The 15,597-nt window shown below is 52.6% G+C and overlaps 1 protein-coding gene across 1 annotated transcript in view; it reads right to left on the minus strand.

Annotated features, from left to right (window-relative positions):
* The window catches only part of TCTE1 (t-complex-associated-testis-expressed 1), an 8,210-nt gene extending 3,215 nt beyond the window's left edge, over positions 1 to 4,995 (minus strand). Inside the window, exons 1-2 of the mRNA XM_007107621.2 lie at positions 4,719 to 4,995; positions 3,242 to 3,810 (exon numbers count right to left, since the gene is read on the minus strand). Coding sequence (XP_007107683.2) covers positions 3,242 to 3,810; positions 4,719 to 4,995 — 846 coding nt within the window. The remainder of the gene's footprint in view (positions 1 to 3,241; positions 3,811 to 4,718) is intronic.
* Positions 4,996 to 15,597: the final 10,602 nt, after the last annotated feature.

The raw sequence follows: 15,597 nt of genomic DNA on the forward strand, positions 1-15,597 counted from the left end.
GTCATGGCTCACGGGCCCAGCCGCTCCGCGGCATGTGGGATCCTCCCGGACCGGGGCGCGAACCCGATTCCCCTGCATCGGCAGGCGGACTCGCAAGCACCGCGCCACCAGGGAAGCCCCGTCCCTCTTTTTTATTGCCTCTATCTGGCAAAGCTCCAACTGTGGATCAACCCCACTCTCTCTTTTCTGTATGTCTGGGCCCAAGCAACTGACATGATGGAAAATGTCACATCACAGGACTGGCTGGTATCACTGGAACCACCAATAGGCCCTCAGTGCTGAGTGCCAACTCAACTCTGCTTCTCTGGACAATATACTCTCTCATAATCTACAACAACAACGATTTCAACCTTCTCCAGCCCCTCACCCTACAGCCTGAGGTGGGTCTCCTCAGCCATGGAGTAGGAACCCCTCCTTTTCCTAATCCCAAACATAAATCCACTGCAACCCACCACATCCACTCTCCCCTCTGCCCGGAGCCAACCGCCCTCCCTCATCCCTAGACCCCGTTCTTCCTGTCTTCCCAGGAACCTTCCTCGGTCAATGAACCTGTGCCTCTCTCCTGTACTCAGCTCCTTTCTTGCAATTGGGTGGAGCTTTACATTGGTTTCATTTTCTACTTTTGTTTTTTCTATTTTTAACTTTTCATGATTGTATTGAAGTATAGTTGATTTACAATGTTGTGTTAGTTTCTGGTGTACAGCAAAGTGATTCTTTTTCATATTCTTTTCCATTATGGTTTGTTACAGGATATTGAATACAGTTCCCTGAGCTATACAGTAGGACCTTATCTATTTTATATATAATAGTGTGTATCTGTTAATCCCAAACTCCTAATTTATCCCTCCCCCACCCCTTCTCCTTTGGTAACCATAAGTTTGTTTTCAATGTCTGTGAGTCTATTTCTGTCTTGTAAATATCTTGTATCATATTTTAGATTCCACATATAAGTGATATCATATGGTATTTGTCTTTTTTTTACTTACTTCACTTAGCATGATAATCTGTAGGCCCATCCATGTAGCTGCAAATGGCATTATTTTATTCTTTTTTACGGCTAAGTAGTATTCCATTGTTTATATATACCACATCTTTATTCATTCATTTAGGTTGCTTCCATGTCTTGGCTACTGTAGATAATGCAACTGTGAACACTGGGGTGCATATATCTTTTCGAATTAGAGTTTTCTCTGGATATATGCCCAAGAGTGGGATTGCTGAATCATATGGTAACTGTATTTTTAGTTTTTTTTTTTTGCGTTACGCGGGCCTCTCACTGTTGTGGCCTCTGCCATTGCGGAGCACAGGATCCGGACACGCAGGCTCATCGGCCATAGCTCACGGGCCCAGCTGCTCCACGGCATGTGGGATCTTCCTGGACCAGGGCACGAACCCGTGTCCCCTGCATCGGCAGGCGGACTCTCAACCACTGCGCCACCAGGGAAGCCCTGTATTTTTAGTTTTTAAAGGAACCTCCATACTGTTCTCCACAGTGGCTGTACCAATTTACATTCCCACCAGCAATGAATGTAGGAGGGTTCCCTTTTCTTCATACCCTCTCCAGCATTTATTATTTGTAGACTTTTAAATGATGGCCTTGCTGACTGCTGTGAGGTGATACCTCACTGTAGTTTTGATTTCATTTCTCTAATAATTAGCAAAGTTGAGCATATTTTCATGTGTCCGTTGGCCATCTGTATGTCTTCTTTGGAGAAATGTCTTTTTAGGTCTTCTGCCCATTTTTTGATTGGGTTGTTTTTTGGTTATTAAGTTGTATGAGCTGTTTGTATATTTTGGAAATTAAGCCCTTGTTGGTTGCATCATTTGCAAATATTTTCTCCCAGTCTGTAGGTTGTCTTTTCATTTTGTTTATGGTTTCCTTTGCTGTGCAAAAGCTTATACGTTTGATTAGGTTCCATTTGTTTACTTTTGTTTTTATACATTGGTTTTAAACACGTGCAATTTTTTTCTTAAGAAAACCTAACCCCCTCATCTGTTACTGCTCTACCTTTCTCCCCTATTCACAGCCAAGTTCTTGAAAAAGCTGATCATGGTCACTCTGTTTCCTCACTTCCCACTCTCTCCATAAACCACTCCAATCTGGCCTCTGCTCCTGGCACTCCACTGACACAGCTTCCGCCCAGTGACCTCCAAGTTTGCTAAATCCGGTCCTCAGCTCCGTTCCACTTCCCTGCTGCTCACCCCTCTTCTTGAAAAGCATCCCTCCCTTGGCTCTGTGACACAGTGCTGTGTCCTTCTTCTCTCCCACCTCTGATTTCTTGGCAGGCTCTCCCTCTTGCAACCAGAATATTTGGGACATACTTAAACTAAAAAAATATTCGTTGTGTATCTGAAATTCAAATTTAACTGGATGTCCTACATTTTTATTTGGTAAATCTGGCAACTCTGTTCGAGTTGCAATTTTACATTTATATGATTGCTGATTACTGCCTTTTATCCCCACCAGACTGTTAGCTGGAGGGCACAAATGGTATAATTGTGCTCATGATTGAATCTTCAGCACCTAGGACAGGGCCTGGAGTGCAGATGCGTGTTGGATGACTAAATGGCTGGTGAATGGGCAGGGCAGTGCCTTGTGCATCTCTGCATCCCCAGAAGCCAGCTTGGTGCAGAGTGCATAAAAGGACACTTGGTCAGGGACTTCCCTGGTGGCGCAGTGGTTAAGAATCCACCTGCCAATGCAGGGGACACGGGTTTGAGCCCTGGTCCAGGAAGATCCCACATGCCGAGAAGCAACAAAGCCCGTGCGCCACAACTACTGAGCCTGCACTCTAGGGCCCGCGTGTCGCAACTACTGAGCCCCAGTGCTGCAACTATTGAAGCCTGTGCGCCTAGAGCCCGTGCTCCGCAACAAAAAGGCCACCGCAATGAGAAGCCCACGCACCGCAACGAAGAGTAGCCCCCACTCACTGCAACTAGAGAAAGCCCGCGCCCAGCGACGAAGACCTGTGCGCCTAGAGCCCGTGCTCCGCAACAAAAAGGCCACCGCAATGAGAAGCCCACGCACCGCAACGAAGAGTAGCCCCCACTCACTGCAACTAGAGAAAGCCCGCGCCCGGCGACGAAGACCCAACGCGGCCAAAAAAAAAAAAAAAAAAAAAAGGAAAGAAAAAGGACACTTGGTCAATGAGCGAGGAGGAAATAGGAGAAGAAGGTGGGGATACAAGAGGAAGGGAAGGGAAGAGGGAACCAGAGAGATGCTGAGAATGGCAGGAGGTACCTTGAGGGTGTGGCATGCCTTGACGGTGGCCGCCAGGGAGTGGCAGTCGCGGTAGGTGAAGAGGAAGAGGTTCCACTCAAAGTTCATGCCACAGTCCTTGACCCCGTACACCAGGTCCAGCTCCTCCAGGTGGCTCAGGCCAGCCACCAGGTCGCCCAGTTGGTAGTGGTCCGTGGCCGGCTCCTCCATCTCTCCTTCCCTGCCGGAGTCGGACTGATCCCCGCCCCGAAGTGGGGGCGGGAGCTGCACGGGCGGAAGGAACTGATCCACGCGGATTGTGTGCACGTAGTTCCTGCAGAGCGGCAGCAGGTTGAGGATCACCTCGGGGTCCGTGGTGCTTGGGATGAAGTGCCTCAGCAGGTTCTCCAGGTGCAGCTCGAAGAACATGCGCTTCCAGCTGCCGCCGTGCTCGTCCACGTGGCACACGGGCCAGCGTTGCGTGCAGCAGCGGCGCCAGTACTTCTCATCCTCTATCAGGTTGGCGGTCACAGCCAGCGGCAGGTCGGGGGACAGGTGGTTCAGGACCTTCTTCTGATGCTCTGGGAGCAGCTGCTTCAGGATAGGGTTGTCTTTGGGAACAGAAATAGGAGGCACAGTGCTGGGGACGCTGCACATGATACTGAGCTGAGCCTGTCTTGGGGCACCCAGGAAAGCGAAGACCCCCTGTCTTTAGGGAAACCCAGTTTGAGAGAGGAGGCAGACTTTATTCTCAGGGAGGCTCAATCTGAGGAGGGAGACATCACCCCTGACTCTGGGTTGTTCCCGGTTGAAGGTAGAAGTCAATCCCTGACTTCAGAGGCTCCCAGTTTGATTTGATTCATTCATTTCAAAACAAAATGTTTTTTTGAGCACCTACTATGCACCACACACTGTTCTAAGTGCTGAGGATACAAGAGTGAACAAAACAGAGGAAGCTGCTCCGTCTTATGAGCAGAGGCAGACTATAAACAAGTCAAATGAATATATTGTAGGTCTGGTGGTGACAAGTGCTGTAGACAAAATGATGGCCCTGTCCTCAGAGAGCTCCCCATCTGGTAAGAGAGGTGGGCAACTCATCTTTGAAAAGGATGAACATTTACAGAGGCTAAAGTACAGAACAAACCAAGAACCTATACACGCCATGGAAGACTCCGAGAGAGTGGAGGACGGTCAATCAGGGAGGGCTTTCTGGAGGAGGAGGTAGGTATGGCTTGGGCTGGGCTTTGTTGGAGAGAGTGGGAAAGGTGAGGAACAGGCATAGGCATGGAGGGCACCGTGTGTGGGGGAGCCTGGTGGGACCTGGAAGTGGGGACGGCCAGAGAAACTGTCCTGGCCTCTGGGGACGGGGGAAGGGAAGTGCTGAGTGGGGATGAGGATGCTGTGTGGGAGGGCAGGGGCTGCCCCAGGGCTCAGCTCTGAGGCCTCACCTCCAGGCAGTCCCCGCCCACTGGGCCCCTCTCCTGGCCTTCTCTCCCGACCGAGGCAGGGACAGACTCACTCTGGAAGTTCTTGACAATGTGCTGAATGCAGAGTTCTGTGAGGAGGGGCACAGTGGCCACTGACCACTCAGCATCCTCAGCGATGATCCTGCGCATCCGACGGACCCCAGCCCCGGAACTCGGGCCCTTGGACTTCACTGGGGGTGGGATGACAGAGGGCTTTGAGGGCTGTGGGCCTGTGCTCGAATCTTGGCCAGCAGTGGAGGACTGGTCGTGGGTGGAGACTGAGGACCAGCTGGGGACCGACAGTGAGGGTGTTATCTGGGTTTCCTCCATGCTGGGGACTGACAACACAGGGACAAGTGGCCTCTTGGTGATGGCCTCGTGACAGGGAGTTTCTCAGACAGGCGGGTCCTGGATGCCGGCGGGAACCTGGAGCAAGAGGAAGGGATGGAGTTGTTACTTTGGAGGGTCTTGGTGGGCTTTTACCAAGAGACGTAGCAGGGGTGGTTCTTAAGGGTCAATCTCTGGATTAGAGCAAATCCAGGTGCAAATCCCACTAGCTGGGCAGCCTTGGTCCAGTTACTGAAACTTTCTGAGTTTCAGATGCTTCCTCTGTGAAATGAGGATAACAATTACCAGTAAGATGATTGGGAGGAGTGAATAAAAATAATGCATCCAAGGAGGCATAGCATACTGTGACACACAAAACTGTAGCAAGCAACAGCCCCACATTTGAGACAGTAATAGCTACACAGCGATTACAAGCAATTGCCGTATGCTGGACCCTTTTTTTAGTTTTTTATGCATATCAGCTCATTTGATTCTCACAAAAGCCTTTTCGAGATAGGCACTGATAGACTCATTTTTCTGATGTGAAACTGAAGCACAGAGAGGTTAACTGACTTGCCCAATGTCACAGAGCTTATAAATAACACAGGTGGATTTAAACTCAGTCTATCAAGTTCGGCCAAAGGACTGAGGTATGATAAAGAACCATTTAGTTCGAAACAGATCCCTGCACTAAGTATTTTACAGAACAGCAACTGCCTGACCAGGAGGATGGGGTCGAGAACAGCACTGGCCAATAGAAACATACAAATAGAAATATAATGAATGCCAAAATGCAAGCCACATATACTATTTAAAAATTTCTCGTACAGACATTAAAAAAGGAAAGAGAAAACAAGTGAAATTAGTTTTATGTTTAACCCAGTATGAACAAAATATTATCACTTAAATATGTAATATAAATATAAATATATATATAATATCTCAATAATATAATATAATATCTCAATAATTTATTGAGATATTATATATATATTTATATTAAGCCTTCAAAATCTGATGGCTAGTGGCTACTGTTCTGGGTGGTACAGGAGAGAAGGGAAGGAGAAGGGGAACTGGACTCATGCCCTGCCCAGGGTGCCAGCACCTTTTCCTCTTCCCTCTGAGAGCTCCAGCTCGGCCCCCTCCCTTCAATCTCCCCATCCCAGTCTTCCTAGTTCTCCCAGCCTCCGTGCATTCCAGACGGCAGCGGGAAGGAGTGGGAGGCGACAAGGCAGCTAAATCTGGGGCTGAAGTCAGCAGACAGAGAATGTGTCCGCGGCTGCCCCTGCCCCTCCATTCGTCCATTCCTGCACCCTTGCTGCAGGTGTCCCTGCCCCGAGACTGCAGGCGGAACAGGGGCTGCTCGGCCCAGCACACAGCTCGTGCTCTGGGTTTGCTCCCTGACTCGATGCACTGTGTAGTGGCCGGTGGGAAGGAACAATCTGAACCAGCAAAGGTGTCCTTGGCAGATGGAGGGGACCAGATGGTGCTCCCTGGTCTTCCAGGCATCTCAAGGAGGAAGAGCCTGGCTGTGTGTGTGTGGGAGAGAGAGAGAGAGAGAGAGAGAGAGAGAAGAGAGAGAGAGAGAGAGAGAGAGAGAGAGAGAGAGAGAGAGAGGAGGGAGAGAGAGAGAGAGAGAGGAGGGAGAGAGAGAGGCAGTGTAAGGAAGATATCTATGTATTTTTGTGGCACACTTATGCAAATCAAATGCAAATTGACAAACAGATTGGGTCCAGAATTGCGGAATAAGCAGCTGGTGCTTTTTGACTAATGGTCCTTCAGAGGGTGTGGCTGGGAGGGGGTGCTGCTTGGAGGCACCAAATGACTTTGCATTTCTCGCTTTGCCAGTGACTGCTGTATGACCTCGGCCAAGCTACTTAGTTTATGTGAGCTCCAGTTTCCTCATCTGTAAAAGGGGATAGTAATATCTTCCTATGCAGGCTGTGGTGGAGATTCCCCCGAGGTATTTGAATCATACTGATAATATTTGACAAGAGTACTGGAGGGGGTGCGTGGAGGATAAAGGCGTTCTGAGGGACAGGGGTCTTGGGCTGGGGAGGGAAAGCCCTGGAGACCTGCTTCTTGAGTGCCGACCTCAGATGGTGTCTTTGGGTGAGGCCCTTCCCTGTCTCCAGGGGACACGTGAAGGGCAAGGTGGTGGTGGTGTTCGGGTCTGGATAGAAGGACGAGGGGCCTGGCAGTCTGGGCAAGAAGAGGAGAAAAGGGACAACAGGCCAGCCCTGCTACTGCCAGCTCCGCACCTGGACGCCTGGGGCTCCCTCCACAGTTCTCACCTAAGACATGCCGGTATTCCCCTTGGTCCCAGACGCATCCCAGGACACCCTGCGGGCCATACCCAAGGGAGCAGAACCCAGCTTGGCCTGGGGGCCTGGCTCTCCAGGCATTTCTCACAGCACTGTCGGGCCTCACCGTCCTGGTTGGTCGTCCCTTCTTCCTCTCAGGAAGCCACATGTTGGAAGACCCCACCTGGGTCCTGGTGGGGTGCTCTCTGGAACGGGGTGGCTCTTCTCTCACTGCCTATTGCCTTAGGCATTAGAACCTGGCAGCCCTTCCTAAGGTCTGGGCCTAACCGCTCTGGCCGCTGTTTGGAGCCTGCAGCCTTCTCCGGGCAGGGTGCTGAAGGACACCCCCCAGGGCTGGTCCAGGGCCCTGAGCCCCCTCCTCAGAAAGAAGGGGCAGGGCGGCCCTCCATGTGCTCAGCATGCTTCACTGGTAGAAAAAAAGAGCCCCTATTGTCCTGCAACGTTTACAGAGACCTCCATACCACGAGGTCTGATGTCATTTTTTAAGGCAAATATTGACATTAACCTCATAATTAGGTCAGAGTTGATAGTTTTCACTCATCACTTCCTGATTGTTTTTTTTAAAGTCGACATTACAGGGCTTCCCTGGTGGCGCAGTGGTTGAGAGTCCGCCTGCCGATGCAGGGGACACGGGTTCGTGCCCCGGTCCGGGAAGATCCCACGTGCCGCGGAGCGGCTGGGCCCGTGAGCCACGGCCGCCGAGCCTGCGCGTCCGGAGCCTGCGCCCCGCGACGGGAGAGGCCACAGCAGTGAGAGGCCCGCGTACCGCAAAAAAAAAAAAAAAAAAGTCGACATTACAAAAATATTTTTGGCAAGCAAATTGTTACCAGACAGAGGATTCTTCTAAGAAGGATTTTAGTTCTAAAAGTTGCTTTAAAAAAATACTTAAAAGAACCAATCAAATATAAGACAAAGTATGTTTCAAAGGATAATGAGCAAGACGAACTCCGTGCCTCCCAGTTACTAATGTTACAAAGATGATATCAAGTCGCATGCCCGACCCTGCCCTTCTCAACCACTGCGTGGCTGCCACTCTCTCAACTCTCCTCGGGGCCTCCGGATCTTTCTCCGAAAGTCTCCGTCGTCGCAGGCTCCTCTGACTCCGCCCACCCCTCCGGGTTTAGCTGTGGCTGCCCGGCCTCACTTCGTCCTCTTGCTGGGCTGCAGCTCTCCTGTCTCCTCTGAGCTCCAGACTCAGGGCCACTGGCCGGCCTCCCGGCTCCCGCAGATTCAATCTGCCCCCCAAGAGAACTCAGTGCCTCCTGCGAGCTGCTGCTTCTCCTGGCTCCCTACCTCGGCCAGGGGTCCCGGGAGCCCTCCAGGTGCCTGAACCCTGAAGCTGGGAACCAGCTCTCTCTTCCAGGCCCCCCACCTGGTTACTGCTGTTTCCCCTCAGTTCTGCTTCTCCCACCCCAGAGTCCCTCCACTCCCTTCCTGCTGCAGTCTCAGCTCAGGGCCTCACTGTCCACCTGGACTGTAGCTGCAGCTGCCCAGCACTGGGTGTGTCGTCCAGCATCTAGCCTTCCCAGAGCCGCCTTGGCAGGCTCCGTGTAAGCCCGCCACTCATGGGGTGCAGCCCAGCTTCCTCAGCTCCGTGTAGAGGGCCCTCCGTGACCGGACGCTCTGTTTGAAATAAACTCCTCTCTGCATCTGGAACACCGCAGACTAGTCTATGCCGCCCAGCCTTTGCTCAAGCCGCTCCTTCTTCCTGGAATGCCTTTCCCACGGTCTCGGCCTGGGAAACGGACCCTCACTGGTCTTGTGAGCCTGAGCTCAAGCACCATTTTCCCTCTGGAGGCTTTTAGCTTCTCTTGTGCCCCACCTTCCCTTTGTCAGACCCCCCCCCACCCTCAGTACCTGTGTCACTTCGGTGGTGACTGACCACCCTCTCCCCACACCCACACTAGACTGTGGGCTCCTCCCGGTGTGGGGGCAATTTCTTACTCATTTTCGTCTCTAATCCCTAACCTAGTGTCAGGTCCGCTGGGGAGGCAGCTGGTGTTTGGGGCTGCCCCACCTCCTTCTGATCATAGATTCTGGCCAATAGGAGTGCCCTGTATTGGTCAGAGTGATTGGTTCAGGGGTGCACCTGATGTAAGCCAATCAGAGCCCTTCTTGGGATTTGTCCAAAAGGAGATATGTCCTTGAAGGATACAAGGATACGGATCCCCTGCTGCTGGAAGCTGTTTCCCTTCGCACGGAAAAGGTCTGTCTGAGGCAGGAGGAAATGCTGCCTGGTGGAGACCAGTAGGAATGGGAGGTGGACAGAGCACGCTGGGCACCTCTGGTCCCCAGGCCTCGTCCCCGAGGGCCCTCTGAAGGCTTCCTTCAGTTCTGAGAACTAACTCGACAGCCTTCTGACAAGTCCCTTTTGCTGAAGCTAAGAGTTGGGTTTCTGCCCCTTTGTGACCAAAGGGTCCTGACCATTTGGGTGGCTCACCATTTGGTGAATGAAATTACAGGAAAAATCCTAAATCGGTAGATGAACTAGTTCAATGGGTTGGCCAGGGACCTCCAGGCTATTACTCACCTGGCCTGATGTCTAACTCCGGAGGCCTGTCCCTCTCCCGACCACCCGAGCCTCCGACCTCATCTCCCATCTCTCCAGCCACAGGACACTATCAGCACTTAACAGTTACAAGTTTCTTTCAGAATGCTTCTCTCATTGGAGTCTTACAACCACTCTACACTGGAGTCAGGGCAGGCTTCTCACCCCCATTATATGGATGGAGAAACTGAAGACCAGACCAGGAAGTAATGGGCCCCCGGATATCTAGGAGGGCTGGGGCCAGGGTCAGGGGCTTGGCTGCCTCTATCCACAGTGCCCTGCTCTTCCAGTCACTTACCCCCGCCTCCACTAGGAAAGAAAAAGTCTGTTCTTGTTCCCTGGGAAGCAGGCGTCCCAGGGATCTGTCAGGGAGGGTCTCCCCAGGCTGGGTTTTGGCACCTCACTATGGGAATTTCAGGTCCCTAACATAAGGCTTTCATCCCTGTTATATTAAAATGCATTTCCTCCCTAATGAAATGAAATCTTAACAGCGCATACATGCGTGTGTATATATCCCTATGTTAACCTTGAACTGCTATTTACTTACCTATTTATTTATTTTATTTTTTGGCCGGGCCATGCCGCTAGCGTAATCTTAGTTCCCCAAGCAGGGATTGAACCTGGGCCACGGCAGTGAAAGCGCTGAGTCCTAACCACTGGACCGCCAGGGTATTCACTGGACTCATCGTTTTAGGTCAAACAAAAGCATAGTAAATTATGAAATATATGCTGATATTAATGTAGCAAACTTAAAAAAAATGTAGGTCATGCAATGTATTATCCTATCTGACTGTTTAAGTCAGAAAGGGCATACAGATATATCTCCCCTCTTATCAGTCGTCCATACCTCAGTGTGAACGAGTTTCAGGTCCAAAAAGCAAAGTTGGGAAGGGGGCAAGGAGAATGCACCACTGAGTGGGGGGGACTGGGGAGGGCTCACAGGAGAATGAGAAGCCAGGAGAACTGAGGTAACTCCTCCTACTTCCCAGGGCAGCCTTAGTCTGGCCTGGGCATCACCAGTCTGCAGCTGGGGGTGGTTCTAGTGACACTATCTTCTCTAGAAGCCTGTGGATGGGTAGACACCCATTAGCCAGCCTCCCACAGCCCCCAAGGGCCCATAGAGGACAGCCCCAGAAGTGGCAGAGGGGGTACCTTCCCTTCTGGAGCCTTCTCTCCCTGGGGAGCCAGTGGGGCTGTCAGAGAATCCCAGAGTTTGAAGACCGGAAGGGTGTTCAAGGCTCTGTCCTTCTCTGGGGCAGGAATCCTCTTGACGTTCCAGAAAGGTGAGTGCCACCGAGAGTGAGTGCTTCTTGTGCCACCATCTATGTCCCCCTCTAAGGGCACACCCTTCCCTCAGATGGGAAAGTGGGGACAACCCAGTGATCTTTCATCTCCTGACACCTGTCTCATGGGCCTGTGGGGCCTCACATGCTATGTCTCCAACATCAACCCTGCCAACCCAGGGCCACAATCCCTGAAGAAAGGTAAATCCTCCTCCTCCTTCCCTGGTCCCGACCCTGTGTCCTCAGGACCAGCGTCCAGGGTCCTGAAATCACATTCAACCCGTAACTCCAAGGGTTAGGCGTTAAGGTCTGCTCTCTACATGCCCAAGCACAGGCAACAGAAAGTGATGAGGGGCTTCCCTGGTGGTGCAGTGGTTGAGAATCCACCTGCCAATGCAGGGGACATGGGTTCAAGCCCTGGTCCGGGAAGATCCCACATGCCGCAGAGCAACTAAGCCTGTGTGCGACAACTACTGAGCCTGCGCTCTAGAGCTCCCGAGCCACAACTACTGAAGCCCGCACACCTAGAGCCCGTGCTCCGCAGCAAAGAGAAGCCACCGCAATGAGAAGCCCGAGCACCGCAATGAAGAGTAGACCCCGCTGACCGCAGCTAAAAAGAAAGCCCGCGTGCAACAAAGACCCAACACAGCCAAAAAAATAATAAATTTTTTAAAAAAGTGATGAGATGCCTCAGTTTGGCCCGGAGTGTCCTCCTTATTTATTTTTGGCTGCGTTGGGTCTTCGTTGCTGCGCTCGGGCTTCCCCTAGTTGTGGCGAGCAGGGGCTACTCCTTGTCGCGGTGCGCGGGCTTCTCATTGCGGTGGCCTCTCTTGTTGCAGAGCATGGGCTCTAGGCGTGCAGGTTTCATTCGTTGTGGCTCACGGGCTTCAGTAGTTGTGTTAGATATTACGATAAAGATGTTAGATGTTGTACCTACGTAAGCCTATGAAATCTTCAATTTTATTATTGAGGATTATTATTATAACTCTATTATCCTCATTTCACAGACAGGAAAACAAAGCAAACAGAGGCTTAGAGAACTTAAGTAACTTGCTAAGCATCACACAGCGAGTAAGTGGAGAAGCTGAGCTTTGAGCTGATGTCTGTCCAAAGCTCTCCCTTACTTTTCTGCACAAAAGCAGAGACCAATCATGAGATGCTGGGATTGCTTCCTAAATTGCCCTAGACTCAGTCATCACAGCACGTTTCCAGCGGGCCTTCCACTCTCTCCAGCGTGGAGCCCAGGGTTACCCTCGTTGCTGCTGACCTAAACAGCCCAGGCTCCCTCACCCCCTAAGTCACTTCCAGGCACAGGGTCCTTCTGCAAAACTGGATTATCACCTGTATCCTTAAGCTTTTGAGGCCCCACGAGGACCCAAGAGATACTGCAGAGCTGTGCTCTCCTGCCCCATGGTCCACACCGGGCTCTCCATGCTCCTCCCAGACCTAGGATTCAATGCTCGACTCTCCAGCACATTCCCTGTTCTCAGAAAGTTCTCAGACCTTCTCCATCCTTCTCAAGTCTCCGGTGAAATCCAACCACTTTGTGCAGAGTCTCCTCCTGCCTGCTCAAATGGGAACGTTGAAGATGCTAGGGGAGGGGGTGCCCTCTCCCCTTCCTGCTCACCACATCCCTGGTCCTCACCTCCCTCCCTCAGAACTGAGAGGCAGAAGCTCCTGGCCTTCTTCAGGCCTGTGAGCACCCCTGTGGCCTTGGACTCCCCCTCTGGGCTGGCTGGGCTTTGATGCCCCCTCACCCCCCCACCTTCTCTGATGGTGCTTCCTCTGCCTTCTCAGCCAGCTTCTCCTCAGGGCCCTGGGCTTTTGTCTACATTTCCCCCCCCGATCCCTTTCATGCGTACTGTATCAGACCCTACCTCAGGCCAAATCACTGGCACGTTCGCATTTGGGAATTCAGTTTGCAGAATCACAAATGACGGGCACGAAAGTTTCTCTGACAGCTCTGGCCCACCACCCTTGGTCTCTGGCTGGTAAAACAGTCTTATCACACCCTTGGGCCAGGCCCACTTATGTCTGTTGTCTTGAGGGACTTCAGCCAGCAGGAGCTGGGAATAGGGGTCGGCCTTTATGGGAAGACTGGGGCCCAGGGGCTTGGAACTGCTTTCCCCCACGACCTATTGTTTCCCCACCTTCCCCTTTCTCCATCTCACGAACCCCCTCCCCTGACTCACAGACCCTGGACCAGTTTGCAGTGGCTGTAACGGGTTAGGAGGCACGGATCCCACTTCAAATGGGGGTGGGGTTGGGGGCCTCTTGTAGGTACAGACCGGCCCTTCCTCCCCACGCGAAATGTGGAGCCAAGGCTGCGGCAGCCCGCAGACTTCGGCCGGGTGGGAGGACGCCGGAGGGGTTCCCGCGCCCCGTGGGCGGGAGTCGGGGCAGGGAGAGCTCAGCCCGCTAGGGGAGACCGGGGTCGAGGTCGCCTCACCGCTTCCGAGGCCTGGGCGCTCACCTTCCCGCAGGTCCCTCGCGGGCGCAGGTCGTTAGGGACGCCCTGCGTCGCTAGGGGGCGGCTCCTAGACGACGGGCGCACGTGCGCACTTGTGCAAGCCGGTCTCTGCTCTTGGAAGGCTGTCGCAGCGCGCCTTGGCCCAGGGTCGACGCAGAGTGTCCGTCTGAGGCTCTGTGTGGGGCCGCCAAGCGGGCAGTGGGAACCCTGGCGGTGCGGCACGCTTTGTGCGTCTTGGGGACATGTTTAGGAACGGGTGGGCTTTTGGGGGAAGGTGGGGAGTGGGGGATGGCGGCAGGGCTCCTGGACCGCGACAGTGCTCTTCCTTCTTGGAGACTTTTGTGTGGACATGGAGGTGGGCATGACGAATGGAAAGAGGGTCTCGGAAAAGCATCAGCAGCCAGTCTTTTCTGGAAGAGGAGAAGGGTGGAAGGGCACATGTAGGCGTTCCTGAACTCCCCTGAGGCCCCCGGTTGACTCCAGGCCCTGCAGGGGAGCAGTGGGCTGCGGCATCCCTGCAGAGGTACCCTTGGCCTTTCTTCAGGGTGTCAGCAAGGCTGAAGAGTGGCACCAGGCAGGAAGGCCCAGGCCTCCACAGTGCTCCCTCCCACAGCCCCAAGCCTGATACCGGGAATGACCAACTTCGTGGGGGCTGGCTAGTTAGAAAAGGAAATTGTCCTTCAAGTGGGGAAGAGCAACCAAGAGTGGTGGGAAGTTTCACTGGAGACAGAGCTTAGCTTTAATTTCAGCTCTGCTGATGATTACTAGTTGGTTACCCTGGACAGATTAGCACCTTAGAAGTTCAGTTAACTCATTAATAAAATGGGTACCCCCAACTCCTCACCTTGGTGTCCACATGTAAAGAGACAGGTCTTTGCTGAGCACCACTGAACAGTGGCCACTGCTGCAGTGGCCAAAATCCCAAGGGAAAGCTTTGCAACTCCTCAGGTCTGCAAGCAGCTAGGGTCCAAGAATTCAGGTCCCTTTCAAGCCCTCATCAGTGATTTACCAACGAATCACTGGTGCCTCACTTACAATAAGAAATCATGCAGGAAATGATGTCAGGAGGGCCTGCTCTGCTCTAATAATTCTGACTAAATGGCCACAGAACTTCGCAGCCAGGGAGCCTCTGACTTGGAGAAGGGTCCCCTGAGGTCCCTTCTTTCATCCAGCGACAGAGATCTGCGAACAGACGTGGAGCTCCCGTGTCTGGCTTGGTCCTGGGTGGATTCATTTTGGTAGGGGAGGAGGGCTGCCCTCCATCCCTTGGCTTCCTCCTGCTCTGAGCTGCCAATTTCAGCTTCAGCTTCAGCTCACGCTTGGGGCAGGTGCTGTGCAACTTATTTGAAAAGAGTAGGCTTGCTCTGACCCCAAGGCCTGCCACCTGCCTGTTCACTATTCACTCACTCAGGCCCCTGCACTGGCTCTTCCCTTGGAGGTCCATGTGGTTCACACCCTCCCCCAGATGCCACACCCACCCTCCCACTCTCCAGTTCCGCTCTCTCTGCAGACCTCATCCCCGTCTGACACCCTCTTCTTTCTCTTCATTGCTGTTTCCCCACTGGAAGCAAACTCCACACGGGCAGGAAGTCTGGTTGGTTCTTGCCACTTTCTCAGCAACTGACCAGTACCTGTTTGCTCATTTAGTCAACAAATCACCAGAGACTTCATTAAAATGAGAAGTTGTTGTTAATGAAATAAGTGACACCAGAGAGGATCTACCTGGCTCTCATGACTTTTATGTGACAGTTAATGAATCTTGGTGGCCAGGGCGCCACCAATCTTTTGTGGGCGCCCAAAACAGGCTGGCATAGAGGGCCTGTCCAAGCACTTGTGGCGATGAGAGCTCTGATCTGGATGCCGGGTGGCCTTTCAGCCCAGTGTGAGGGGTTAGACTAGTCATGGGGCACCCATTCCAGGTTGCTGGGAGGGGAAAGGCTGCTCTTTTTTAGGCGAAAGAACCTTCTGGAGCTTCCTATC

Source organism: Physeter macrocephalus, chromosome 18 (assembly GCF_002837175.3).
Source record: "Physeter macrocephalus isolate SW-GA chromosome 18, ASM283717v5, whole genome shotgun sequence".
NCBI classification, from domain to species: domain Eukaryota; kingdom Metazoa; phylum Chordata; class Mammalia; order Artiodactyla; family Physeteridae; genus Physeter; species Physeter macrocephalus.